At 58.6% G+C, this 25,642-nt stretch overlaps 4 protein-coding genes across 11 annotated transcripts; 2 read left to right on the forward strand and 2 right to left on the reverse strand.

The window, feature by feature from the left end:
- Positions 1-616: 616 nt before the first annotated feature.
- On the forward strand, positions 617-13,027 carry SELENON (selenoprotein N). The gene is made up of 12 exons (XM_059868848.1): positions 617-759; positions 2,830-2,947; positions 3,934-4,064; positions 4,507-4,719; positions 5,421-5,545; positions 6,182-6,319; positions 7,115-7,196; positions 8,084-8,272; positions 9,240-9,345; positions 10,155-10,267; positions 10,900-11,001; positions 11,351-13,027. Exons 1-12 carry the CDS (start codon positions 646-648, stop codon positions 11,519-11,521), a joined length of 1,602 nt encoding a protein of 533 aa, XP_059724831.1. The 5' UTR covers positions 617-645; the 3' UTR covers positions 11,522-13,027.
- Positions 13,028-13,511: 484 nt separating this feature from the next.
- Positions 13,512-18,824, forward strand: MTFR1L (mitochondrial fission regulator 1 like). 2 transcript variants are annotated; one of them, XM_059868850.1, is made up of 7 exons: positions 13,512-13,618; positions 13,690-13,752; positions 15,089-15,193; positions 15,836-15,945; positions 16,415-16,626; positions 16,829-17,144; positions 17,912-18,824. In XM_059868850.1, exons 2-7 carry the CDS (start codon positions 13,738-13,740, stop codon positions 18,015-18,017), a joined length of 864 nt encoding a protein of 287 aa, XP_059724833.1. In that variant the 5' UTR covers positions 13,512-13,618; positions 13,690-13,737; the 3' UTR covers positions 18,018-18,824. The 2 variants fall into 2 exon arrangements, with proteins under 2 accessions (XP_059724833.1, XP_059724832.1); XM_059868849.1 differs by lacking the exons at positions 13,512-13,618; positions 13,690-13,752 and adding an exon at positions 14,174-14,680.
- A 347-nt stretch (positions 18,825-19,171) lies between these two features.
- LOC132338892 (basic proline-rich protein-like) lies at positions 19,172-21,528 on the reverse strand. Its single transcript, XM_059868834.1, has 3 exons — positions 21,169-21,528; positions 20,433-20,556; positions 19,172-19,957 (listed from the first exon to the last, which is right to left on the reverse strand). Exons 1-3 carry the CDS (start codon positions 21,256-21,258, stop codon positions 19,314-19,316), a joined length of 858 nt encoding a protein of 285 aa, XP_059724817.1. The 5' UTR covers positions 21,259-21,528; the 3' UTR covers positions 19,172-19,313.
- Positions 21,529-22,146: 618 nt separating this feature from the next.
- On the reverse strand, positions 22,147-25,286 carry PAQR7 (progestin and adipoQ receptor family member 7). 7 transcript variants are annotated; one of them, XM_059868643.1, is made up of 3 exons: positions 24,707-25,286; positions 24,545-24,612; positions 22,147-23,404 (listed from the first exon to the last, which is right to left on the reverse strand). In XM_059868643.1, exon 3 carries the CDS (start codon positions 23,363-23,365, stop codon positions 22,334-22,336), a length of 1,032 nt encoding a protein of 343 aa, XP_059724626.1. In that variant the 5' UTR covers positions 23,366-23,404; positions 24,545-24,612; positions 24,707-25,286; the 3' UTR covers positions 22,147-22,333. The 7 variants fall into 7 exon arrangements, with proteins under 7 accessions (XP_059724626.1, XP_059724625.1, XP_059724623.1 ...); XM_059868642.1 differs by having other exon boundaries at positions 24,679-25,286; XM_059868640.1 differs by having other exon boundaries at positions 24,672-25,286.
- Between the last annotated feature and the right edge of the window lie 356 nt (positions 25,287-25,642).

Consider the following 25,642-nt stretch of genomic DNA (forward strand, 5'->3'; position numbering starts at 1 on the left):
CAGCCATGCCTGCTCTGTTAATAAATACCCATTTGGGCCAGCTGGAACCGAGGAGAAGTGCAGGATACGGCTTTGGGGAGTGCAGAACAAGTTCAGGGTTTTGTTCTTTCTGGGAAAAGCTGAATTAAGGACAAAATGGGAATGCAGGGGATGGACACACACCCCTGTCTCCCATGGATAATAAAGTCCTTGGAGACAGAGGAGGAGGGGGCCCTCACAGAGCCCTCACAGCAGAGATGTTTCAGCCTAAAAAGCGCTTTTTCCTGAACAAGTGCCACTCATTTACCATTAAAACGTGGTTTTATCCTGACAAGTGCCGCTCAGTTAACACTAAAAAGAGCTTTTCCCTAACCGGGCGACAGGGCTTTAACACTAAAACACATTTTTTTCCTTTGCGGGTGTCGGTCGCTAACACTAACAGGATCTTTTCCCAGACGGACCGACGCCCATTTAACACTAAAACACACTTTTCTCTGACCGGGTGCCGTTGATTTAACACTACAAAGCCCCTTCCCGTGACGGAGCGGAGGTGATTTAACACCAAAAAGGTTTTTCTTCCCCGCGGGGCCCGCGGCCCCTCCTCGCCCGCCTGACGCCTCCCCCGGCCGGGCGGCCATGGCGGCTCCGCGGCGCGGGCCCGGCGCGATGGCGGGGCCGGGGCCCGGGCCGGCCCCTCCGCGCCTGGCGCTGGCCCTGGCGCTGCTGGCCGCGCTGGTGGCCGTCAAGTACTACCGGGACGCGGAGGCGGCGCGGCAGCAGGTACCGGGTACCGGGTACCGGGCAGCGGGCAGGGGCGGGGACGGGCCGGGCGGAGCGAGGGGGAATGGCGGGCGCGGCCGGGCCGGGCGGCGTGAGGGGAGGCGGCGGCACCGGGAGGGCAGCGGGGCTGAGGGGGACCTAACCCAGCTGAGGGGGCACCAGGCATCGATGGGGGCTGAGGGGGCACCAGGAGCCTGTGGGCACCGGGGCTGAGGGGGCACCAGACATCGATGGGGGCTGAGGGGCACCAGGAGCCTGTGGGCACCGGGGCTGAGGGGGCACCAGGCATCGATGGGGGCTGAGGGAGCACCAGGAGCCTGTGGGCACCGGGGCTGAGGGGGCTGCAGCGGGGCTGAGGGGGCACCAGGCATTGATGGGGGCTGAGAGGGCCATAGCCAGGCTGGAGTGACCACCTGGCATTGACAGGGGTTGAGGTGGCCATAGTCGGGCTGGGCTGACCACCAGGCATCCATTGCCAGGGTGATTAGGGTGGTCACAGCTGGACTAAGAGGAGCATAGGCATTGTGGCTAATGGGGCTGAGGTGGCCGTAGCCAGGCTGGAGTGACCGCCAGGCTTGGGATGGCCATTGGGGTTGAGGTGACCACCAGGCATCAGAGGCCGTGGGGGTTAAGGTGTCACTGGTGTTAGGGCACTGCCAGGCATCGGTGGCTGCTGTGGCTGAGGTGGCCACCAGGCATTGAGGGGGTTAAGGTGGACACAAGGCTGAGGTGACCAGCGGGCATCAGTGGGTGTTAAGGTGGACACCGGGTTGAGGGAGATGTGTCAGCACCTGCAGCCAGGTGCTCAGCAGAGCTGTTACCTGTTTCCAGAGCCCAGGATGCTCATCCCCATTCTTTCAGGGAATAAAAGCAGGTTAACTGGGGGCAGTCCACCGTGCATTGTCCCTGTGCACAAAAAACCATCTCCCTTCATTTTTTCATGTCCTTGGCCATGTCCTCATCCAGATCTTCGTTTTGAGTTCCAGTTTATTTCAGTCTCAGCCCTGGAAGTGCCCTGGAAGGCTCTTAAGTGCTTTTGTAGCTGCAGTTGATGGGAGCAAAGCCTTCCAGGCTGCATTAGTGCTGCTTCAGGCTGGCAGGCAACAGATGGAAAATAAACTGGCTCAGGAGCTCTGGGGATGGTGCTGCAGGCAATGGAGAGCAGGCACGGGTGAGCAGCAGAATGCAGAGTGTTTGTGCTCCCAGCTCCAGGCTTCTCCAGGGTGGCAGGGCAAGCTGCTGGATCCTGGGGCATGTGCCAAGGGCTGGCTGGCACTGAGGGCTTGGTCCTGCCTGCTCTGTGTCTCTCCCTCCTCTCACACCAACCTGGAGCTCTTGCTCTCCCTCCAAGTTGTCCCTTTCCCTTCAGACTGCGGAGTGGAAATGTCTGGAAGCTTCCAGAGCCCTTCTGGGGCTGCTCCAAGGGAAATATCACCTTGGTGAGCCCTGTGGGGGCTTGGCAGAGGGAGAAACTGAGGCACAGAGAAGCTGGGATCCTGTGGAAGATTCTAGAGAAGGCTGTGGGTTCTGTGACTCCCTGATGATGACTGAGGGAGCAGGGAGCTGAACTATTCCGTGAGCTCCAAGGATGGAGGTTTGGAGGGGCACTGACCAGAGCAGGGCAGTGATGCTGGAGTAGATCCCACCACGAGTGGAAGTTTCTGATTCCAAGGGCTCAGCTCACTCCCTCTGTGCTTTTGGAGTGTGGTACTCACATATTTGACTGCCTTTGTTTGAGTGCACATCAGTTTAACCCAGCAGCCACCGCCTCCAGGTGCTCCCAAGAGCTGCAGGTTTAGGAGTAACTAGCTGGAAAAAGTGGGGAATTTTCCTGGCCAAAGACACTGAACGTGAGCAAATGGTTCAGTTGGAATTACTCAGGCAGATGTAGGTTCAATATCCTCGTGCCAGCAGTTCTGGACACGTGTCACATAGCACCAAATCCTGCCAAGGGCCGTTAGTCTTTCCCCTGGATGTGCTGGGAAGAATGGAATTAACTCCAGAGGGGCCAGAGTGAATTCCTGCAGGAGGTTCCAATGAAATCTCTCTTGCCTCTTCTTCCCAAACCAGGAGCTGGCTCTGAAGTCCTTGGGGAGTGAGGGGCTGTTCCTCTTCTCCTCCCTGGACACCAACAAGGACCTGTACCTGAGCCCAGAGGAGTTCAAACCCATCGCTGAGAAGCTCACAGGTGGGTTCCTGTCTGCCTCCCTGCACAGAGCCAAACATAATGACCCCACAGCTTGAATTCACTGTTTTATTCACTGTATTGTTTTCTGGGTGCTGGTTTGGGTGTTATTTACATGAAGAGAGGCTGTGAAGCTTTCCATGTTGTTGGAAAGGCTTAAGCAGCAGACATCACTTTGACAAAGTGCAGTTTTTACAAGGTGGAGGATCCCGTTGCTGGACTAGCAAAGTACATAAGTTACTTTGTGTGGAGCTTAAAGGGGATTTGGGATGGGTGAATGCAGCAAATCCAGCACAGCCCAGGCCAGGCCAAAGGCATCAGTGAGGGCTCCATTCAGCTGGGGCAGCTCTCCTGGATGGCAGCTGTGGGAGATCATCTGGGGGCTGTGTCAGCACAGAGCAAGTGGCTCTGCTGGTGCCAGCCAGGGAGGAGTGGGGATGACAATGGACAGTGGGGACACAGACAGGGTTTGCTGTGCTCTCCTGGACTGGCTCCAGCATGTGCTGGGATTGCTCAGAAGGGCTGTGAGTCTGCCTGGCCTTTGCAGCCAGGGAAACAGGGAATCATGGAGTGGTTTGGGCTGGGAGGGACCTTGAAGCCCATCCAGTGCCACCCCTGCCATGGCAGGGACAGCTTCCACTGCCCCACGCTGCTCCAAGCTCCATCCAGCCTGGCCCTGGACACTTCCAGGGATCCAGGGGCAGCCACAGCTTCTGTGGGCACCCTGTGCCAGGGCCTGCCCACCCTCACAGGAAACAATTCCTTCTCAATGTCCAACCTAAACCCACCCCCTCCCACTTTAAAGCCATTGAGTTCATCCCCTTCCTCTTCCGTTTGTTGTGAGGATGGGTCTGAGTTCTGCTGTGTGGGGACAGCTGGGAGACTCCCAGTGCTCCTGGATTTGCCAGGATAAACGTGTGATCATTTCACAATTGCTTCAAAGGGGAGGGAGGGGAAGCAGCTGCTTGAATTCCTGTCCTTCTGTCCAGGGGTTGCTCCAGTCTCAGAATCTGAAGAGGAGGAGACGCCGGATCCAGACGGGGAGACTTTGTCCATCGTGGCCAAGTTCCAGCCCTTGCTCATGGAAACAATGACGAAGAGCAAGGATGGTTTCTTGGGAGTAGGTGTCCTGCAGGCCCCAGATTCTGGGATAAACACATCTGGGGGGCTGGGAACAGCACCAGGAATTCGCTGGGAGGGGACAGGGTCCTGCTGAATCCCGTGGGCTTTGCTGTGACAGGGACCTCACTGCCCCCCTCAGCTTTTCAGGGTTTCAGCACACTCAGCAGTGCCCTGCCCCAATAGAGCACCCTTCCTGGGGAGCTGGGAGCAGGAATAGAGCTGGCTCTGCTCAGCTGAGTGCAGCAGCACTGGGGTTACATGGCGTGTTCCCCTCTGCTCTGTTACTCACATTCTTGAAGGCTGACAGAAGTGTTTGGTGGGATAAGAAGAATTTGGGATGTGATATTACATTTTCCCCCCCTTTCCCAAAGCCTCCCTGCATCCATGACATCACACTGGGAGACTCCATTGTGGGCTCTGACAGCATCTTTTGTTCCCAGATTTCTCACGTGGCTCTGTCTGGGCTCAGGAACTGGACAGCCCCAGCAGCCCCTATGAGTGTCCTGCTTGCCAGGCAGTTCAAAGCCTTTCTCCCTCCCAAGGAAAATCTGGATCTTGGGGATCCCTGGTGGATAATTCCCAGTGAACTGAACATCTTCACTGGCTATCTCTCCAACAACAGGTTTTACCCTCCGCCTCCCAAGGGCAAAGAGGTGAGAGATGACACTCAGATTTTGTATGTGTATCCCTGGATTTTCTAGGGAAGCAGGAATTGTGCAGTGTATAACCAGGAGCACCTAAACTGGAGGCAAAACTGAGAGCAGGCAAAAGCTCTGTGTGTCTGTGACAGCAGATGAGGCTGACTCGAGTGACTTCATCTTGTTTGTTGATTGTGTGGGATTGGAGGATAGTTGTTCCCAGAGAGGGTTATTCAGAAAGGACTGGGATCATTCCTGGTGGAACAGTGGCCACGTGAGCCCTTAGGTGCCAGCTGGGACTCTGTGTGTGCTCAGCAGGTAAAGCCTGGCTGTGCATCCCCTCCCCTGCGTGCAGGCAGGTGCTGCTGGCATCAGTGCCTGCACTCCCACCCCTTCAAAGGCTGAAGCATTGGTGGAGGCAGCCTTGCACATCAGTTTGCTGTTGTGCCTGGGCTGATGGAAAGCTGCAGACCACGGGAATGGCACAGGAGCTGTGGAAGATGGATTTATTTGTGACAGCAGTGCCTTGCTTTGTCTCCTTGCTGTGTGATTGGGTCGGTCTCTGAGCTGGGTGTTAAATCACAGCCATTCTCTGGCCTTGCTGCTCAGGCGGGGGCTGCTTTGGAGCTGTGTGGAGGGACAGTTCTCAGTGCTGTCCTCAGTCCTCCTCCTGTGTGAGGAGCAGTTCTCATGCTGCTCTTGCCCTTTCCTGCCAGGTGATCATCCACAAGCTGCTGAGCATGTTCCACCCGCGGCCCTTCGTCAGGACGCGCTTCGCCCCGCAGGGAGCCGTGGCCTGCCTCCAGGCCAGCAGCAGCTTCTACTACACCGTAGCATTCCGGTGAGCCCCGGGGGCTGGGGACACCCCCGGGGGCTGGGGACACTCCCAGCCTGTCCCCTGGCCCAGGCAGGGTAGCAGCTGCTGGGAGCCCTGGCACAGGGCTCATGGCATGTGCAGAGTGTTCCCAAGGGACACCGGGTGGTGTGGCTGGGAGGGAGGTACAAGCTGAAGGTCACCAAGCCAGTGTCACTGTGTCCTCATGCAGGGCATCACCCTTGGACTACCCCTGGCTGAAAGGGGAGAATGTGGCTAGCAAGAATTTTGTTTGATTTAGGTTAATCAGACTGTCTTTCCAAGGGGGAGAATCCACAGAATTGTTTTGCTGGCAGTGTTACACACAGCTTTGATATGTCTGAGCAAGCTGGAGCAGGGGCTAAAGGGACCTTGTTCTGTCCTTGTGTTTCAAGGAATGATAAAGTATTTCATCCTTCCTGGCTGCCCAATTCCAGAAGGCATGGATGCTGGAGATGCTCCTGACCCAGGGCATCTGTTCCAGTCTTTCACCCTCTTCACTGTGTGACATGAAAAGCTTTTTAAGCTCTGCCTCTCCTGCCCAGTTTCAGGTGCCTGGAGACAGCTTTTCCCTGCTGTCACTGCAGTGCAGGATCCCAGCTGATGGCTCCTCTCTCCTTTCAGGATCCACGCTGAATTCCAGCTGAACGAGCCACCAAACTTCCCCTTCTGGTTTTCCCCGGGGCAGTTCACAGGTTACATTGTCCTGTCCAAGGACTCTTCCCACATCAGGGACTTCAGGCTCTTTGTTCCTAACAACAGGTACAGCTATTTCCCTCTCATTTCTGGGAAAATCTGAGAGATTTGAGCTCTGCAGTTGCCTGTAAATGCATTTCTGCATCACTGAGGATCCCTGAGCCATCCAGGGCTGATTCACACCCCAGTAACTGTCCCTTGGTGCTGGGAGGATGGGAGGGACAGGCAGGGTGTGGCAGGACTGGCAGTCCCGGTGCCTGGCTGCAGGCACTCAAGTTCAGCAAGGCCTGGTGCTCCTCCTCCAAACGATTTTTTGCTTGGAGTCTCAGAGGTTAAGGTTTTGTGTGCAGAGCTTTGCACCAGCTCATTCCTGCTCTCTGGCAAGGAGCTGGAAGTGTTTCAGGGGGAAGAAGCTTCAAATCTCTTTGCCCATGACAAGAGTGAAAATTCTATTACAACGTTACCCTGGCGACTCAACCCCAGTGGCTCTGTCAGCACATTTCTTACAGCCAGCAGCCACTTTGGGCTCTGCCAGCAGCCTTTTGCTTCCAAAAAAACACTTTTAAAAGTTCAGCAGGATCAGAATGTGCGAGCGAAGTGCTGGGAAGGAAGAGGGAGCAAAGACATCTCTCTTTCCTGTCATTTGACAGAGCTCAGAGGTGTTGAGTGTTTTTTCCAGAGTGCTGAGTGGGTGCCTGGGCCCTGCTCCAGCAGGATCTGGTGTTCCTGGGCTGCTGCAGGGAGCACAGAGATCTCCAGAGGCTCTGGGTCCAGTGCTGACCCTGCAGGAGGATGTTCCCATCAGTTTGGGGTTTCCCTTGCTCAGCTTTAGCCCGGGCTGACTGGTGGGTTCCCCTGCAGGTCCCTGAACGTGGACATGGAGTGGCTGTACGGGGCAAGCGAGAGCAGCAACATGGAAGTGGACATTGGATACCTGCCTCAGGTCTGTGCCCTCACCTGTGCAGCTTCTCCTCAGGGGTTTGTGCTGCCCCGGCCCTGAGCTGTGGAACCTCTGTGACCCCATTCCTTGGAGCTTTCCCTTGATCATTTCAGTACAACAGCACAATTTCCATTTATCTCTCTCTGTCCTCTGCAGCCCCCTTGGCAGCTCTTCTGATATTTTCCTTTTTCCCTCAGTGTGGGTTGAATCCTAAGCTTTTGGAGACTTTTTCCTTTTTTAAAACATTGCCTGACAGGTAGGAGGGAAGATGAGGAGCTGAACCCAGGCCCTGAGCCCAGAGCAGGGTATGAATAACTGTGGGTCTGGATTTAGAAAGTGCACGAGGTTGTTCCCCTTTTTTGTGGTAATCCCAGCTCTCGGGACAGGAAACATAAGGCAGAATTCTGAATGCCTGGATTCAACAGGCCCATGTTCTCCTAAACTAGAGTCATGATTATTTTTAATTGGCAGAAGTCAGGAAGGCAGATTTAGCAGAACATTTCAGCTGTACCAGAACCTGAACCACAGGGAAGCTCCTGGGCAGCTTTTCCTGCTGCTCCCTCTCGTGGCTTCCCAGGGCTGAGCTGGTGACAGAGCAAGAGCTTCCAATGAGCCCTGCTGATCCTAATGGCTGAAAGGATCTGGTGTCCCCCAGTCAGCAGACTGCACTGGGAAGGTGGGAACGTGGAGTCTGTGCATTTCCAGTCCAGAGAGTGCAGCCACACTGAGGGAAATGAAGTTCCTCTCCTGGTATTTCACTGGAAAAGTGCGGCTCCAGGCTGTAGGAGATCTTCCTGAGGAGCTGCACGGTGTTATTTTGGATCTGTGTCCTGCCCTGCAGAGGCAGGAGAGGGCTGAGAGCAGGTCCAAGCCAGCCTGTTCCCCTGCAGATGGAGCTGGAATCCACAGGGCCCTCGGTGCCCACCGTGATCCACGATGAGGATGGGAAGGTCCTGGCCAGCAGGGACCCCTCGGGGGAGCCCATCCAGTTTGTGTTTGAGGAGATCACCTGGCAGCAGGAGATCCCCTGGCAGGAGGCAGCCCACAGGCTGGAGGTGGCCATGTATCCATTTAAGAAGGTGAGGAAGGGGCTGGGCTCTCCTTGGCACATTGATTTGGGGCAGATTGTCCTCACTGAGCCATCCAGTGACCTGGAGGGCCAGCAGAGTCCAGAGGCCACAGGCTGAGCAGCATCCAGGGCACTGGGAGGGTGTCCCAGGGTGTTTGGGGACACACAGCAGCACAGGCAGGAGCAAATTCTCCATGTCAGGTGTCCCCAGGATGGTACTGTGGGTGTAGGCTCATCCTTCCTGCCTCTTATCAGTGGCTGCTGCTGTGATTTTGGAGCAGGCAGGTAATTGTGCTGCTTACAAATGGTTTTTCTCTGGCTTCACTTCCACAGCAGCCAAGTGCCTCTGGACCAAGCTTTCCTTATCAGCAGAGCACACACGATGTGCCTGTGCCTCTGCAGCCTGCAGCCAGACACAGATTTATAGCTCTGGGTGACCCAAACTATTTAACATGCCAGCAGGCTGTGGAGCAGATGGCTACTGCCTGTCACTGCTGCCTTGGCTGAAGGGACACGTTTTGGTGGCTGCCTCCTTGTGCCTGAGCTTACAAATGTCCCTTCAGGCTGCCAGGATGTTAATATCAGTTCTTTTCGTTGGAGTGATTGGAGCAGCTCTGTGCAGGCTCCCTCAGCCAGAGCTCGGGCTGTTTCAGGAGGTTTTGTAATAAATACCTCAAGGCCACATTTCCCAGCAGCTGAGGTGGGGTTGCAGACAGCCTGGCCACCCGGGTGCAGATGTTCTCTGCAGTGTGTGAGGTCAGGGCTCTGCAGGTGCCAGGGACAGAGGGACCACAGCCTCCCCAGGAGGTGTCCCCTCCCCTGGGGACACCACCACAGTTGTCACTCGTTTAAATCTGCAGGTCCTGCTGCAGACTGAGCTCTGTGTGTGTCCCCCCTGGGTCTGGCTCCTTCAGAGCTGCTCCTGTTGGAGCTGGGCTGTTGTGTGCCTGTCCCTCACGCTGTCCCTCTGCCCCCAGATCTCCTACCTGCCCTTCACAGAAGCCTTTGAGAGAGCACAAGCAGAGAAGAAGCTGGTGCACTCCATCCTGCTGTGGGGTGCCCTGGATGACCAGTCCTGCTGAGGTGAGGCTGGAGGGATGGGGCTCAGGGGGCTGGCCAGGGGCCAGCAGGAAACCTTGTGCCACTTGTTTGGGCTCTGGAGGTGCTGAACAGACAAAGGCTGGGAGTGGGAATCCCTGCTGGGAGCTGGGAGTGGGAATCCCTGCTGGGAGCTGGGAGTGGGAATCCCTGCTGGGAGCTGGGAGTGGGAATCCCTGCTGGCAGCTCAGCTGCCCAGGGGCAGCCCCAGCTCTGTCTGGGACAAGTTGTGAGTCAGGTGCCTTTGTCAAGGTGGAGACATGGCTCTGGTCTTTCCCCTTCCTCTCTCTCTGAGGAAGAGGCAGCATTGGCAGGCGCCAGGGACACTGCTCTGTGTGCCTTGTCCCTGGCACCTGCACAGGAGAGGCCAGAGCCAGGCCTGGCCTTGGGGCTCTCCTGCTGTGCAGCTTTTCACCCTCAGTGCCTCAGAGCTTCTGTGCCACGTTGGGCAGGAGGGATGGGTGGGAGGGGAAGGGTCTCTGGAGTCCTGTCTGCTCTGAAAAACCCTCAGCATTGGGCTGTGCTTGGCATGAGCAGCAAGTGGCACTCAGGGTGGCTGCCATGGCTCTCCTGGGCCTTCTGTGCCTGGCTTGGGCTCTGCTCTGCTGAGTGCTCTCTGCCAGCAGCACCTGTAGGGAACAAAAGCCATGGAAAGCTGCCAAAAATGGAGCAAAAAGACAGTGGGGAGGGCTGGGGGGACCAGAGTCAGCTGGCACTCAGCAGGTGGCATCGAGCGTGGTGACAGTGACCTGAGGAAACCACAGCAAAGCCTCCTGTGCCTCTTCCTGTGCCAGGTTCGGGGCGAACTCTCCGGGAGACCGTCCTGGAAAGTTCGCCCATCCTCGCCCTGCTCAACGAGAGCTTCATCAGCAGCTGGTCCCTGGTGAAGGAGCTGGAGGAGCTGCAGGTGAGGCTCACACTCTGCTGCAGTGCCAGGGGCAGGGGGAGCTCCCTCCTGTGCCAGGGGGGATCTTTGTTCCCAGCCCTCCCTATCCTCAGCTACTGCAGGGGCCAGGCAGACACCAGATGGAGGCAGGCTGAGAAGTGGCACTGTGACCCCCTTGGCTCTGTCCTGGTGCCAGGTTTAAAGCTAAAACAGATGATTCTCTGTGAGACAGCCCTGCTCAAGGTCTCTGGTGCCATCAACCAGCTGACTCCCCTGCAACCCGGGGGACAACCAAATAACCAAATAACTGTGTGAACCCTGGGGCTCCTGGCTGAGCCTTTCCCCAGCTCTGAGCCTGTGCTGTCAGCTGGGATCAGTCACAGAGCTGGAGACTGGGAAAGGCTGCCATCAGACTGTTGGTGTGCCTGTGATGAGGTGATTTTCTTGTCTGGGGAGAAAATCTGCAGCAGAAATGAGAGAGGGAGCCTGAAAGGGAATGGGAAAGCAGCCTGTGAGAAGGGTACCAGTGACCATTGCAGTGCAGAGCAGCTCTCTGCTCCCTCCCTCCTGCTCTCCTGTGTCCTGTGAGCTCTCCCATGCCATTCTGTCACTTCTGGGGTGTGCCAACGTGTGTTTTTGGTATCTCTCTGCAGAGCAACAGAGAGAATGAGTTCCACAGCAAACTGGCCAAGCTGCACCTGGAGAAATACAACTTCCCTGTGGAGATGATCATCTGCCTCCCCAACGGCACAGTGGTAAGGCTGGGCTCTTCCCATGGAGTCTGTTCTCTGCAGTCTCCCAGACCTGGGACTGCCCCTGAGCCTTTGTCCCTCCACCTAGAAAGCTGAAACAAATGTGTTTTAGTTCTTCATCTTCTTCTTAACCTCAGCAAAGGGTCAGCACCCCTGGGGGAAGATCACACATTCTTCTCTGACTGTGAAATTCAGACCCAAATTCTGGTTCCTGAATTAGCACTTGGAAATAATCAGATACTCTGTGGGAGCTGTTAGAGCCTTGTCTCCTCTGTGCTGGCTGCAGGCCAAGCAGGGGATGGGGAGTTGTTCTGACCCTTAGAAGTCTCCTCTCATCTGTTTTCTTTGCCAGATTCACCACATCAATGCCAACTATTTCCTGGACATTACTTCTATGAAGCCTGAAGATGTTGAAAGCAGCATCTTTAGTTTCTCAACCAATTTTGAAGACCCTTCAACTGCAACTTACCTCCAGTTCCTGAAGGAAGGGCTGCACAGAGCAAAACCATACCTGCAGCCCTAAACCCAGGCACCTGAATGCCCCCCTGAGATGGCCAAAGACTTCAGAGATCTATTTTGGTTACAGCAAATCCTCCTCATCCCCGTGGCAGGCGCTGGTGTTGAACTGCAGGCAGTCCCAGCTGGGGCTGTGCTCTGGATCTGGGTGTGAGCCTGAGTTCCAGTTCCCACAGCCTGCCCTCCTCACTTCAGGCACATTTCTACAGGAGTGCAAATACTTGAATCCATTCCCAGTGCCCCTGCCTGGGTGTGCACCCACCCTCATTCCTTTGCAGCTCCTGTTGAGCCTGGTGAAGCTGGTGCAAGCAGGGAGCAGCACTGCCATTGTGACCAAACACTCGTGCTGAGGACAGAGCCAGCAGCCCTGGGCAGCTCTGGACACTGACAGTGACAATCTGTGTGACAGGACTGTGGCAGCCCTGAGCTCCTGTGTCACCGGTGGCCTGGCTCAGGCAGGGTCTGTGCCCCGAGGGTGGCACGGGGACACCAGGAGTGGGCACCAGGGCATCAGAGGGGTCAGCTGAGGATCAGTCTGAGCCCCCAGGAGCTCCCCCAGGCTGTCCCACCCGTCCATCCCTCCCAGGGCTGCCTCCCCAACAGCTCTGGGAGCTTCTCCCTGTGTCCCCTTGGAGCTGGTGCTCTGTCCCTGTCTGCTTTGAGCTTCCAGGTTGTGCTGGGGGAGGAACCATCAAGTTCCCTCTGGGAGCTGCCCTGGGATCCTCACCTGGCTGAGGACTGGGCAGGTCTAAAAGCCAGTACAAAAAGGTATTTTCAGGAATTTTTTCCAAAGAGATTGTTCAGACATGAAGCCATTATCCCTTACCTGAAGCCACCCTGAGCCGCTGCTCCCACTCTGTGCCAATGCCTGGATACAGAATGAGCATCATTTTGTAATTTGGAGAAGGAAAGGTTAAGTGAAATGGGATTTAAGGCATGTTACTAACAGACATGTGAGGGGACAAAGCATCCTCAGTAGCTGCCTGCAGCCAGCCCTGGCTGGTGATGCTTTTTCTGCTCTCTGAAGCACAATTTTATTGGACCAAATCAAATTAAGGGAAAAAACTTTTTTTTTTTTTTTTTTTTTTTTTTCTGACCAGGTATTTTCAGTCCTGAGAGGAGCCTGGGGGTGGCAATTACCCTGTCCCCACCCTGCCCCAGCTGAACCAGTGGCACTTCACTAATTGCTCTAGTGAGATAGATTAATTAATGACCCCGGGACGTTTCTGTTGGCTTTGTAACTATGCATTAGCTCTGCACCTTCTCACAGCCCGGTGGGACGGGCTGGGTCTGGGCAGCATTGCAGAGTTCTGTCGGCCCTTGGGGCACTTCCATCCCTGCAGGGCTCAGCCTTTGGGATCCTCGTTCCCTCCGTGCGTTCTCTCGGGACCGGCTCCGCTGCCGCCCCTGCCGCGCCTGGTGACGCCCCGGCCCGAAAGCCGCGGCGGGCCCGGGCCGATGTCGGCCGGGAGGGGCGGCGGAGCGGCCGCGGTAAAACATCCGTGCATCGTCAGCTGGCTCCGCTCTCCTTCCTGCGCCGGGGCTGCGGGGGCGAGGGGCGAGCCGGGGCGCGCTGCCCTGCACCGGGGTGTCCCCAGTGTCCCTTGGCACCGGGGTGTCCCCTTGCACCGGGGTGTCCCCAATGTCCCTTGGCACCGGGGTGTCCCCTTGCAGCGGGGTGTCCCCTTGCAGCGGGGTGTCCCTTGGCACCGGGGTGTCCCCAGTATCCCTTCACACCGGGTTGTCCCCAATGTCCCTTTACACCGGGGTGTCCCCCTGCACCAGGATGTTCCCAGTGTCCCCTTTACACCAGGGTGTCCCTGCTGTCCCCGGGCTGTCCCTGTCCCCTCGCTGTCCCCGCTGTCCCCTGTCCGGGCTGTCCCCGGGCTGTCCCTGTCCCTGCTGTCCCCGGGCTGTCCCTGTCCCCGGGCTGTCCCTGCTGTCCCCGGGCTGTCCCTGCTGTCCCCGGGCTGTCCCTGTCCCGGCGCAGGCGCTGCGGCCCCGGAAGGCGCGGGGCGGGTCCCGGTTCTGGTTCCGGGCGATGGCGGCGGAGGGGCCGCGGCGGGCGCTGGCAGCGGGCCCGAGCTGCGCCGCCGGCCCGCAGGTACCGGGGCCGGGCTGGGCCGGGGGGCCGCGCCGGGCCGGGCCGTGCTGAGCCCCCGTTGTGTGTTGCAGTGAGCAGCGGAGCGGGTGCGATGAGCGGCCGGCGCTGAGCCAGCGGAGATGGACGCGGAGGCCGTGAGTGACACGGGCGGGACAGCGGGCACTGCCCCGACACCTCCTCCGAGCCCCGGGCACTGCCCTGGCACTGCCCCGACACCTCCTCCGAGCCCCGGGCACTGCCCCGACACTGCCCCTCCGAGCCCCGGGCACTGCCCCGACACCTCCTCCGAGCCCCGGGCACTGCCCCGACACCTCCTCCGAGCCCCGGGCACTGCCCTGGCACTGCCCCGGCACTGCCCCTCCGAGCCCCGGGCGCTGCACCAGAACCTTCCCCCGGCGCCGCTCCCCAGCAGCAGCTCTCGGGCACTGCCCCCGCCCCTGTCCCCAGGCAGAAAGAGATCTGTCCCCTCCCTGTCCCCAGGCAGAGATCTGTCCCCGGGCAGGGATCTGTCCCCTCCCTTCCCAGCCCCTGTCCCCGGGCAGGGATCTGTCCCCTCCCTTCCCAGCCCCTGTCCCCGGGCAGGGATCTGTCCCCTCCCTGCCACAGCCCAGAGGCTCGGTCTGAAGGGCTCATCAGGGATTTCAGGTGTGTCAGCATGGGGCAGTGCTCAGGCACAGCGCACAGAAGAGCTCCAGCAATAATTCGATTGTTGGGCGTGCTGTGGGCTCAGCTCTGTCACTGTGCTGTTCCCTGTGCAGGGCCTTGGCCGTTCCTGCCACGGGAGCTCTCGTGGGCAGAGCACTTCACCCTTTGGCTGCAGCTCAGAAGTGTCCTGGAGCTCTAAACCAGCTGCTCTGAGAACACTCTCCAGGGCTGCTCCTCGTGGCACTGGGCTGGGACAGGCACTGGATAGAACTGTCACTTGCTGCCACCCAAGCCATGCTCAGCCTTATCCCAGGTCAGCTGGGACCACTGGAGGTCACCTGGGCCAGCCCCTCCTGGAGCAGGTTCCTCAGCACCACGTGCAGTATCTCCAGGGAAGGAGACTCACAGCTGCCCTGGGTATTTAACAATGTTTGTGCTAAAGGTGGTGTGAAGGCAGGAGTGTCCCTTGAAAGACACTTTCTTTTGGTGTCATTTTCCTCCTGGGCCCTTGGTGTGTGGCTGTTTTCCTCCAATTTTGCCAATTTTCCTTTGTGGAAGTGCCTTTTGGCAGTGCCTGTTACTGAGTGCTTTCAGTTTTGAGTCCCACACCCAGGTCCAGAATGCCCCTGCACCTGCCAGGCTGTCACCTGTGCTCAGCTGAACACAGCTCTGGGAGATGGGGACCTCGCTTATCTCCAGGTTCTCAGTTACAAGTGAAGAGACAAGTCAGAGATCAGCCCCTGACAGCTGAGGAGAGTTTCCAGTTGAGGGAATTCCAGGGAGGGCCCGGGGTGAGGTGCTGACTGTGTGCTCTGGTCCCTGCAGACCATCCCCATCTGGCAGAACAAGCCCCATGGCTCAGCTCGCAGCGTGGTCAGGATGATCGGCTCCAACCTCCCCCTGAAGCCCTGTCCCAGGGCCACCTTCGAGGTGAGTGTCCCCTGCCTGGGGCAGCACAGGACACTGCCAGCAGGTGCTGCTTTGCCCCCCCACATCTGCAGAGTTGTAGCCACAAAACCTGCACTGCTACAGTGAAGTTTAAGTTGTTTCTTTTTTTTTTTTTTGTAATTTATTTTTTCTTTAATTCTGTTTTTGTAAAGTGATCGCTGGCAGCTTGGGGAAATCCCTGCTCAGGCAGTGTCTGAGCTGAGGGAGATGGAGAGGTGGAGCTGCTGCCCCAGGGTTTTGCTGTGTGACCTCCAAGGTGCCAGGTGCCCTCTGGGCCTGTGCCCAGGGTTTTGGAGTCCCTGACGTCACCCTTGGAGCTCAGGGCTGGCACTTGGAGTGGCAGAGGGTGGCACGTGGCCTTGGCAGCGCCTGGCCTGGATCAGGTGTCCCCTCCTGCCCCACTCACACAGCAAGAAGGAGCAGCAGCTGGCCCAGGGAAGCACAAGGGATTTATCTCCCAGCTCCAAAACCTCAACCAGTTGTGCAAACAAAGAGAAACTGCTGGAATTGCTGTTGTGTGTGTGCCTGACACAGCTGCCCACGGCCCAGGGGCTCTGGTAGCACAGCTGGGGCAGCTCCAGGAGAACAGACACCCTCTCCTCAGCAGCATTTCCCTCCTGCCAGGTTCTGCCAGGTGTCTCAGATCTGTATCTGGGCGATGTGCCCCCCGTGCCCACCCTGGCTGACATCGTGTGGATCGCAGCGGACGATGAGGAGACCTATGCCAGGGTCAGGTTGGTTTTCCTCTGCTGCTCTCGGGCACAGGGCTCAGGCCACACTCTGCTCACATGGCCACAACTTCAGTCCCCTCAGGGTCTCATGTGGTGCCTCTTGAAAGACATTTTTCCCCAGAGAGGGGAAAAAAAGAATGCAAAGTACCCAGAGAGGAATTCCATAAGAAGTGCCAGGAGCCTGTGCCGTGTCCTGTTCCACTCCCTGGTCTGTGCACAGGAACCTCTGCTCCAGGGGGTTCTGGCCAGGAAAGGGCTGAGCTCTCCCAGGACTGAAATGCCCTGGACACTTGCAGGGGTCCAGGGGCAGCAACAGTTTCCTGTGTTCCTTGTGCTGCAGAGAACACCTCTGCACCTCTGAGGGGCCACAGAGGCTTTGTTTGTTTCCTTGGAGGCTCTGCTGCCCTCAGGGGAGGCCAGGCTTTGTCACAGACAGGTCTGGCCTCGGTGGCTGACAGGTTTGTGTCCCCAGAAGTGACACTCGCCCGCTGAAGCACAAGTGGAAGCCGAGTCCCTTCACGGTGATCCAGAGAAACGCCTCGGTGCCCAACCTGAGGAAGCAGGAGGAGAAGCTGCTGGCCCTGAAGAAGCCTGGATTGCCAGCCCTGAGCAGGACCACGGAGCTGCAGGATGAGCTGAGCCACCTGCGGAGCCAGATCGCCAAGATCGTGGCTGCAGAGTCAGGTGGGGCCAGGTTCCTGCTGGGGCTGAGCCCTGGCTCCTGCAGGCCCCCTCTGGGCTGGTTCCCAGAGCTCCCTGGGTGGGGTGCTGGCTCTGGGGGCACCTCAGGAGCTGTGCTTGGATTTACATCCTGTTGTGCTGGTGAAAAGCTGTCCCACGTGGATTGCTGCGAGCTCATCCATCCCCCTCCTGTTTTCTGTTCCAGCCTCAGCCCAGCTGACCCCGGATCTGTTATCTCCAGGGAGCTCAAATGCCTCCTCTCCCGTCCACTGCTTTGGGCCCTCTTTCCAGTCCACCACGTCCTTCGTGATCAGCGACATCACGGAGGAGGAGGCGGAGCTGGAGAGCCCCGAGGCGCCCTCGGTGGCCGAGCTGCCCCCGCTCTGCTCCGCCCCCGAGGGCCGGCCCGAGCCCCGCGACCCCGACGAGGAGGACTCCGTGTCCCTCTCCAAGGCCAGCAGCTTTGCTGACATGATGGGAATTCTCAAAGACATTCATAGAATGAAGCAGAGCAAAGACTTGTGAGTGCTTCCTGAAATTCTGCTTTGGTTCTGTGTGGGATCCGTGCAGAGCCGGGGCTGGAGCTGCCCCCTGTCCTCCCCTCCTGGGGGAGATGAGAGCAGAGCTTGGCAACTCCTTCCTGGGGTTTTTGCCTTTCTGGGAGAGGAAATGATGGAGAATTTCCATGGGGGAAATACCTCCTTGGGGCAGAACTTGTAACACATTCCTGGGGTTTGTTGGGTTTTTTTCCTGGATAGGAAATAGTGCAGGGGAATTTAAACTGTTTAAATGTTTGGCCATTCCAGCTTGTTCACCTGACAGAAAAGCTGTGTTTGCCCAGGTGCAGGCCAGCCCTGTGTGTGTTGGCAGCTTTCAGGGCTGTCTTACCCAGCTCCCATCCTGGGAAGCTCAGCAGCTTTTCCAGCATGGAATATCCAGGGATTTAACACATGGAGCTTCTCAGCTTCTGTGGTTCTTCATCTGCCTGGACCTCTGCAGAGGTCCAGGCAGAGCTGTGAGGCAGGGATTTGGGTCCTGTCAGGGCTGAGTGCAGTGAGGATTCTGTCCTTTGTGCCCCTCAGGAGCCAGGCAGAGCTGTCAGGCAGGAGTTTGGGTCCTGTCAGGGCTGAGTGCAGTGAGTTTTGTGCTGGCTGCAGTGAGGATTCTGTCCTTTGTGCCCCTCAGGAGCCAGGCAGAGCTGTCAGTGAGGAGTTTGGGTCCTGTCAGGGCTGGCTGCAGTGAGTTTTGTGCTGGCTGCAGTGAGGATTCTGTCCTTTGTGCCCCTCAGGAGCCGCCCTTCCCTGAAGCAGGAGGACCCGGCCGTGCTCATTGCAGAGGTGCTCAGGAGGAAGTTTGCTCTCAAGGATGAAGACCTGGCCCTGAAGGAGAAGTGATGCTGCTGCCCTCAGCTCTGTCAGCAGTTTCTGCTCCCAAAAGCTCCTCCACAGTAGCTGCCTTCTCCCAAGGACGGAGCCTTTTGCCTCTTTTATTAATCATGGTTTGTGCACGGACACTTGGTCAGGAAATTGGATTTGATGTGTTTGCCATGTGTTGTTCTATTTAAGAAAATCCTTTTTAAGAAGATGGAAGCTCTTTCCCACCTGTGTTTTGGTGTTGGTGAGGATCTCCTGGAGTGCTGCTGGATTACCTGCACTTCCCTTAGGTCCCAGTTCAGCACTGAGCTGTAAGGACAGAACCAGTTCCCCTGCCCAGTCTGAACAGGACAAACCCCAGTTCTTTATCTGAGTGTGGCACAGAGCTGCTGAGAGCGAGCTCCTGGCTGCTGCCAGCTCTCCAGGGCTGTGGGATCATGCTGGGAAAAGGGATTTTATTTCCCCAAACCCCCCTGGCTCGGGTCTGAGGGATTTCCTGTGCCCTGGGTGTTCATTCTCTCACAGATCAGCCACAGTTGCATGACAGAATGGCCTTAATTTCCTGCCAGCAATTTACTGTCCCATTCCAGTCCCTGTGCCCCCAGCCTGTGTTTTATTTCACCTCCCCAGGGTCTGTTGATTGACCTGGCACCCATGCAAAGGGCCGAGCACCCCAGGCAGAGCAGGGCAGGAGCTTGGCCTTGGCTGTGGCTGCAGTTCCCCTCACTCAGAGCTCTCCCCAGCTCCACGCTCCCTGCAGTGCCCCCATGGCTGTATTTAAAATGTGATTTTTTTTTTTCCTTTCTATAAAATGGAGCCTTAATAAGACACTGGTGGTCTGTGGGGTTATTGTTGGGCTCAGGGTGGGGCTGCTGGGGGTGGAATCCCAAATATTCAGGTGCCAGAGGCTTTCTCCATCCTGGATGTCCTTGAATAATGAAATCATCATCCCCAGCCCAAAAACCAGAGAGGCTTCTGTGGCAGGGAGGGGGAAGATGTGAGAATGTCCAGTTTTAGGGAGAGCTCCTCCCCTGCTGGGGCAGCCCAGAGCCCCTGGGTGCTTGGTCACTGTCGTGTCCCCACAGGGCCCCTCTGCCCCAGGGTTTGGGGGTTTGTGGAGATGGAGCTGTCAGCAGTGCCTGCTCTGGGAACAGCACAGGGACACAGCCAAACCCTCAGAAACAAACTCCAACCTTTTATTTGGACTAAAGCAGCATCTCAGGGAACAGAGAGGGGCTGGGGGCTGCACCAAGGGGTTCCCCCCCCCTCTGTGAGCTCTGTGAGCAGCCCAGTGCTGCCAGAGCCAGGCTGGGTCACTCACCAGTGCTTAATGACCCTGTTCCCTTCCGAGTCCTGTGTGAACAGGGGCTCAGAGCCCAGCTCGGGGGGCTGCCTGGCCCTGGCCCTGGGGGGGCTGGGGGTGGCTCTGTGGGGGCTGGGGGTGGCTCTGGGGGGGCTGGGACTGGCCCTGTCCCCGTGGGCAGTGGCCCTGCTCCCCTGGCAGCCCTGGAGCTGCCTGCAGGGCCCCTCTGGGACCTGGCCCCACTCCCGCAGGGGCTGGGCTGGCCTCGGGCTCTGGGGAGGGCAGCAAACCCCCCTGGGAGCAGCCCCTGGCCCAGGGTTTGTGTCCCCAGCCCCAGCTCTGCTGCAGGGCTGTGCTCCCCTGCCCCCCGAGCCCGTTCCCCCAGGAGACAGCCAGGGTTTGTCCCTGCCCCAGCACCAGGAGGCCCCCCCAGCCCCAGGGGAGGCTTTGCTCTGCCTCTGAGGCTCCACGCTGAGCTCCAGGGGCTCCTGAGGTGTTTGCCCTGCCTGGGCTGCGCCCTGCAGCCCCTGCTCAGCCCCAGGGGGCTCCTGCAGCTGTGGCAAGGGCAGGATCTTCACGGGCCAGGCAGGCAGAGCAGCCCCCGAGTCCTCCCAGGGGCCGGGCCTGCGGTTCTCTTTGTTCTCTTTGTCTCCTCCATCTGCAAACGACAGGGAGTCGGTGAAAGCAGAGCCAGCTCCCGGGTGAGCCACCCCCACAGCATCCCTGCTGTCCCCTGTGTGTCCCCAGGGGCTGTCCCCAGCACTGCCACCACCCCAGGGATCCCTGCAGCTGCAGAGGCTGCCCTGGCACAGCCCCAGAGCTGCAGCTGCAGCCCAAAGGCACCAAAAAGCCCCAGAACTCCCCAGCTCTGCCCTGGCCTCACACAGGCATCAGGACCCACATTTCCCTCTGAAACCATTCCAGAGAAAATCCGTGGTTTACCTCTGAAACAATTTCATATAAAATCCAAGTTTTCCCTCTGAAACCATTCTATATAAAATCCAAGTTCCCAGGACCATCCAGCCCCTCCTCCCTGGGAGTTCCACCCCTTGCCCTCTGCCCCCCAAAATGCCTTTTCTGCCCAGCCAGGAGAGCAGAGCTGGGTTGGTGAGGCTGAGTCCCTGCCCAGGTACCTGGCCGGGGGCTGAAGAAGCTGAGGATGGAGCTCTGCCTGGGGATGGAGCTGCCAGGCTGTGGGAGCAGCACCGGGCTCTGCTTCCTCCCTGCAGCTCGGCTGGCTGCTCTGAGCGTGAGGGGCTGTGGGGAGAAACACGTGAAAAATATTAAAATAAAAATAAAACCAGCTCTGCCCCTCTCCCAGCGCTGTGGCACAGCTCCCGCCTTCATTATGCAGCATCATAACGCTGAATAAATCATTATCATTTGATAATAATTATTCATTATTAATAATTACCAAAGCATCAGTCATTTGGGCTGGAAATCCCAAATAACTGGGGGTGGAGATGTCCCAGGCCAAGCCCTGCCCAGGCAGGGTCACCTGGAGCAGGTGGCACAGGGACACGGCCAGGTGGGTTTGGGATGTCCCCACAGAGGGAGACTCCAGCCCTCCCTGGGCAGCTGTTCCAGGGCTCTGCCACCCTCACAGAGAGAAATTCTTCCTCAGGTTGAGGTAGAACTCGGTCTGTTTTATTTTACGGCCATGGCTCCTCGTCCTGTCCCTGAGCAGAGCCTGGCACCGTCCCCTGACAGCGCTTGGGGATATTTTATGGGTTCGGGGTCCCCTCTCAGCCTCCCCTGCCCGGGCGATGCTCAGGCCCCGAACGAGTCCCGGTGTTCAACGGCAGCGCCTCGGCCTGACCGGGGGTCCCGGGGCTGGCCCGACCCCCCCGGGTCCCCTCAGGGCCTCACCCGCGCCTGGCCCCGCTTCAGCTCCGCCGTGTCCAGCCACACCCCGCAGGCCTCGGCCGGGGCCGCGCCGCCCCCGCGCCGCCGCCTCATCCCGGGGCTGCCGGGGGCTCCCCGGGCCCGGGCCCGGTTCCGGTTTTCCCGGTTCCCGTTTCCCGGTTCCGGTTCCGGTTCCGGTTGTTCCCGGTTCCCGTTCCCGTTCCCCGGTTCCGGTTCCGGGATTTCCCGGTTCGCGTTTTCCCGCTCGCGCTGGCCCCGCCCCCAACGCGCACTCCGCACGCGCCGCACGCGCGCACGGACCAATGAGAGATGAGAGGAGGAGCCACATATGCCTCGCCCCAGGACGCACTGCGCATCCACAACTCACGGGGACGGGCCAATGGGAGATAAGGGGCAGTGCCATATGTGCTCCGCCCCTAAGAGGCACTGCGCACGCGCTCCCTGAAAGGATGGACCAATGGCAGAGAGGGGCGGTGCCATATATGCCCCTCCTCTAGTCCGCACTGCGCACGCGCCATCCGCAAGGACGGGCCAATGGGGCATGGGGGCGGAGCTGCATGTGGGATAAGACCACGCCCACACGGCCCCCCCTGCCCTATATAATGGGCGCTGGCGGTGGGGCCCACTCAGAGCAGCGGGAGCGGGGTCGGCGGGGTCTCCACTGCCACCTGTTCCCAGCCCTGACCCAGTGCTGGGGCCCCCCATCGCACCAACCCCTCCTCTCCGCTCGCTGCCAGGGCCAGGGCCGTGCCCTTGCTGCTCCCAGCGGGTAAAGGACAGCTCTGAACAACTCCCTCAGCCCTGCAGGAGGGGCCTGACGTGATATTAAATTAATTTGTCACCTTAGTGGCTTAAATAGCCTCCCCTTGGTCTGTTTCCATGGTTTAGAGTCCAACAGGGGCCAGATGGCCTCTCCTTATCGTGCTGGGAGAGCTGGCAGCCACCCAGAGCCTTCCCCAGCCCATCAGGTCACAATGACACTTTGTTCCAACTGTTTATTCTGAGCTGAACTTCATGAACCCTGTACCATTCTGTGAGCAAGCCGGAACTTAGGCTGGATTAAAAAAGCATTAAAAGCATCTCTCATTCCCTATAGAAAGCACTTGCTGAGTAACAGTTCCTGAAGCAGCATCTGGGGGCTTGGTGCTGGGTTTGGGCTGAGCTCACTTTACTCTTCCTTGAGGCCCAGCTTGTTCCTCACCCTGCGGGCCATGTAGGCGGCCGTGAGGACGGAGCAGGTGACGGTGAGCAGGAACAGGGCCGAGAAGTCATGAGCCAGGCCCTGCTGGAGGGAGGAGTAGATCTCCCTCCTGGACTCGTAGTCCAGCACCACGGCCTCGATCTGCGCCAGCGTGCAGAGCACCAGGAACACGTGGAAGATCTGGTGGCTCTGCCCCACGAAGTGGCACCTCCCGGGGAACCACTTCTCGGGGTAGGGATGGGAGAAGAAGAAGGCTCCCAGGAGGAAGAAGAGCACCTGGCACTTGTGGTAGAGCAGGGCGGGGTCGGGGCGCGCGGCCGTGCAGATGCGGTGCAGCACGGGGCTGATGTCCAGCAGGTAGGCCAGCCCCGAGGGCAGCTCCTGGCACAGGCGGCCGGGCAGCGAGCAGCGCGGGTGGAAGTGGAACTTGGCGTAGCAGGAACCGGCGCAGGACAGCCAGGCCAGCGCCGCCGCCAGCGGCAGGAAGAAGCCGCGCACGAGGCGGTGCCAGCCCGGCTCGATGGCGTAGTAGAAGTGGCTCAGGGCGCTGCCGTACTGGTACACGGCCACCCCCACGTAGTCCATGAAGAAGAAGCTGTAGTGCCAGAACTCGGACTTGGCCTGCAGCAGGTGGGCCAGGCTGCTGAAGGTCAGGTAGGTGATGGCGGCGGCCAGGATGATGAGCAGGGGCCGGGCGTGCGCGTCCTGCCCGAAGTCCACGCGCTGCCAGAGGTGCTGCAGGCGCAGCAGCAGCACCAGCGCGGCCGCCAGGTGCGACCACACGTTGACGGCCTCGTTGTGCTGCTGGAAGAGCGTGGAGAAGTAGTAGCGCCAGGTCTGGCGCACGGGCCGGTAGCCGACGTGGATGTAGGGCTTCCAGAACACCGGGGGCACCTCGGCGCTGCTCACCGTGCCCGGGGACAGCGGCCCCAGCAGCCCCGGCAGCTGCCTCACGCTGATGAAGAGCTGGCTCAGCTTCTCCAGCACCACCATGGCCATGGTCAGGCCAAACTCCGCGTCCTTGCTCTGCGAAATTACCTTTGGGAAGGAGAAAAAGTTTTGCTGAGGGGTTTAGGAGGGGTTTTAATGTAATTATCAACAAGTGGGGGGTGTTCAAATGCTCTGGTTGGGGTTTTCCCCATGGAGTCCCCAACAACAGTGACAAAAAGGAGGCTGGATGGAGATTTAGGAACCCCTGAGGTGCCTCTGCTGTGAGGGGAGCCCCGAGGACATGAGGCTGGGGTTTAATGACAATAATGAACACACCAGGACACATCAGTGCGTGGCTCACCCCCTTCCATGTATGGGAACAGCAAAACAAACCAAGCATCCCAAACAAACCTCCCCCTCTGTAAACTGTTTGCAGTCTCTGTCCTTACAAATACCAACAAGTAACAGAAGCTGCAGCTCCTGCGTCTGGAGTTTCACCTCCTTTTTTTAGCTCCTGATTTTCCAAGCAGCTTCCCACATCGTGGCCCGGTTGCACCACCAAAGTCCAGCAGCGCAATCTTTGTGAGCAGGAATTTCCATATTTACCTTTTTGGAAGCTGCTGTCCTTACCTAGGGAAAGGCAGCCCTGCCAGCTTGTTCGGCCTTCTCATAAAAACTTACTGAGATTCTTTACCTGCTCTTGCTCAGACAAGTCCTGAAGAAACCCTGGTTCACGTCCAGCTCCAGTGCTGATCTGTGCCTCAACCCCAGACAAGTGCCCTCATTTCAGGGACAGGAAAAGCTCTTCAAAGTTTGGGACCAGGAGGAGGTGGGGATGGGACTGTTTGTTTTAAAAAGCTCTGTAATTTCCTCATCAAAGTTAGGCTGTAACTTATTCCTGCCAGAATCCAAGGGGCACGGATGCAGAAAGAAAAACAAACCAGGCTCTTTGCTGCTCCATTTCCCTCCCAAGTGCCCTTTGCCCACCTGGCCGGGTTAGAGAGGCCCTGCTGGGGCAGCACCTCACCCCGGCCCGCCCAGCCCTCCCCGGCCCCTGGACCCTCCCGAAAAGCTGCCACCCTCTCGGGCTGCCAGGGGCACTTCACCCCGGGAACTTCCTCCTGCTCGGAACCGCCACAGCCCCGAGCGCTGCCACGGACAGAGGGCAAAAGCAGAACCTGCCAAGGTCGGCTCTTTTGACCTAAATTCCGCGGGCAGCTCGGAGCAAACACTGCCCGGAGAACTTGCCTGGGTGCCGGGGCTGCCGCTGCCTCCGGGCGCAGGGGAGGGGGCTCAGCTCTCAGCTCTCAGCTCTCCTCAGCTCTCAGCTCTCAGCTCACAGCTCACAGCTCACAGCTCACAGCTCACAGCTCACAGCTCACAGCTCTCAGCTCTCAGCTCTCAGCTCACAGCTCGACCCCGCCGCGGCTCCCAGAAGAGAAATTCCTGCGGGAAAGGCGGCCCGGGGAGATGCCGTGTCAGGAGCAGCCGGGGAAAGGGAGCGGTGTTTACTTCGGCTCCTCCAAAACTTGTCGGAGCAGGATTTCATTCGCCGAGCTCTTCCCAACTACGGAGCCTTGAGCAACGCTCCGTTATGAAGGGAGCGCATCCTGGAAATCCTTCATTGCCTCGTACTCCAAATAACAGCCTGCACCTCCGCAAAGCTGGCGGTAACGCTGCCTCGGCCGCCTGGCGTTTCCTCCGCAGCGTTTCCTCTGCCCAGCAGCATCCACCCCACCCGCTGGATTTTTCTGTGATGATAAAGACTCGCCCCCGGCTGTTTACATCGCTGTTTGCTCCCGCCACACAGCGGCACAGCCTCCCAAAGCCTCCGAAAGCACACGCAGCTTTCATTTTCCAACCACCACGGGGTTTCTCCAGCTCCGAGCAGCCCCCGATCCACCTGAGCCCCCGCAGGGCAGCAGCTCCAGCCCGGCCGAGCCTGGGCAGCCCGGGATGCTTCCCCCTCCCCTGGGATGGGGATGAGCCGGGCTTTGGTTCCCCTCCCATCGCGGAGCCCCCCGGGACCCCCGGCCCCGCCCCGGCCCCGCCGCCTCCTCCCGGCCGGGGGGCCCGGGGGTCGCGGCCCCGCAGCCCCCTGGAGCTGCTCCGAGCCGCTGCTCCTCCCTTCGCAGCCCCAACAGGCTCCGCATCCCTCCCTCGGCAGCCGGAAGAAGCTGGGATTATTATTATTATTATTATTATTATTATTATTATTATTATTTTAAGGAACCTGTTTCCAGCCCAGCTCTCCCCAGACGGACCCTGAGTTCTGTTTTCCTGCCCTGATCATTGCCCTCCCTTACCGTGCCCAGGTCACTGCCCTCCTCTCCCTCCCACCCCCCA

This window comes from Haemorhous mexicanus, chromosome 27 (assembly GCF_027477595.1).
Source record: "Haemorhous mexicanus isolate bHaeMex1 chromosome 27, bHaeMex1.pri, whole genome shotgun sequence".
In the NCBI taxonomy this organism is placed as follows: domain Eukaryota; kingdom Metazoa; phylum Chordata; class Aves; order Passeriformes; family Fringillidae; genus Haemorhous; species Haemorhous mexicanus.

What these genes read in the sequence shown, in the direction of transcription:
- MTFR1L (XM_059868849.1), top strand. Translation starts at nt 14,558, where the DNA reads ATGCTCAGCCTTATCCCAGGTCAGCTGGGACCACTGGAGGTCACCTGG. An exon ending in GAGACTCACAGCTGCCCTGG is followed by an intron (nt 14,681 to 15,088) that starts GTATTTAACAAT and finishes TGGTCCCTGCAG; the next exon opens with ACCATCCCCATCTGGCAGAA. An exon ending in GAGACCTATGCCAGGGTCAG is followed by an intron (nt 15,946 to 16,414) that starts GTTGGTTTTCCT and finishes TTGTGTCCCCAG; the next exon opens with AAGTGACACTCGCCCGCTGA.
- LOC132338892 (XM_059868834.1), bottom strand. Translation starts at nt 21,258, where the DNA reads ATGAGGCGGCGGCGCGGGGGCGGCGCGGCCCCGGCCGAGGCCTGCGGG. An exon ending in TGAAGCGGGGCCAGGCGCGG is followed by an intron (nt 20,557 to 21,168) that starts GTGAGGCCCTGA and finishes TTCTCCCCACAG; the next exon opens with CCCCTCACGCTCAGAGCAGC. An exon ending in CTTCTTCAGCCCCCGGCCAG is followed by an intron (nt 19,958 to 20,432) that starts GTACCTGGGCAG and finishes TGTCGTTTGCAG; the next exon opens with ATGGAGGAGACAAAGAGAAC.
- PAQR7 (XM_059868643.1), bottom strand. Translation starts at nt 23,365, where the DNA reads ATGGCCATGGTGGTGCTGGAGAAGCTGAGCCAGCTCTTCATCAGCGTG.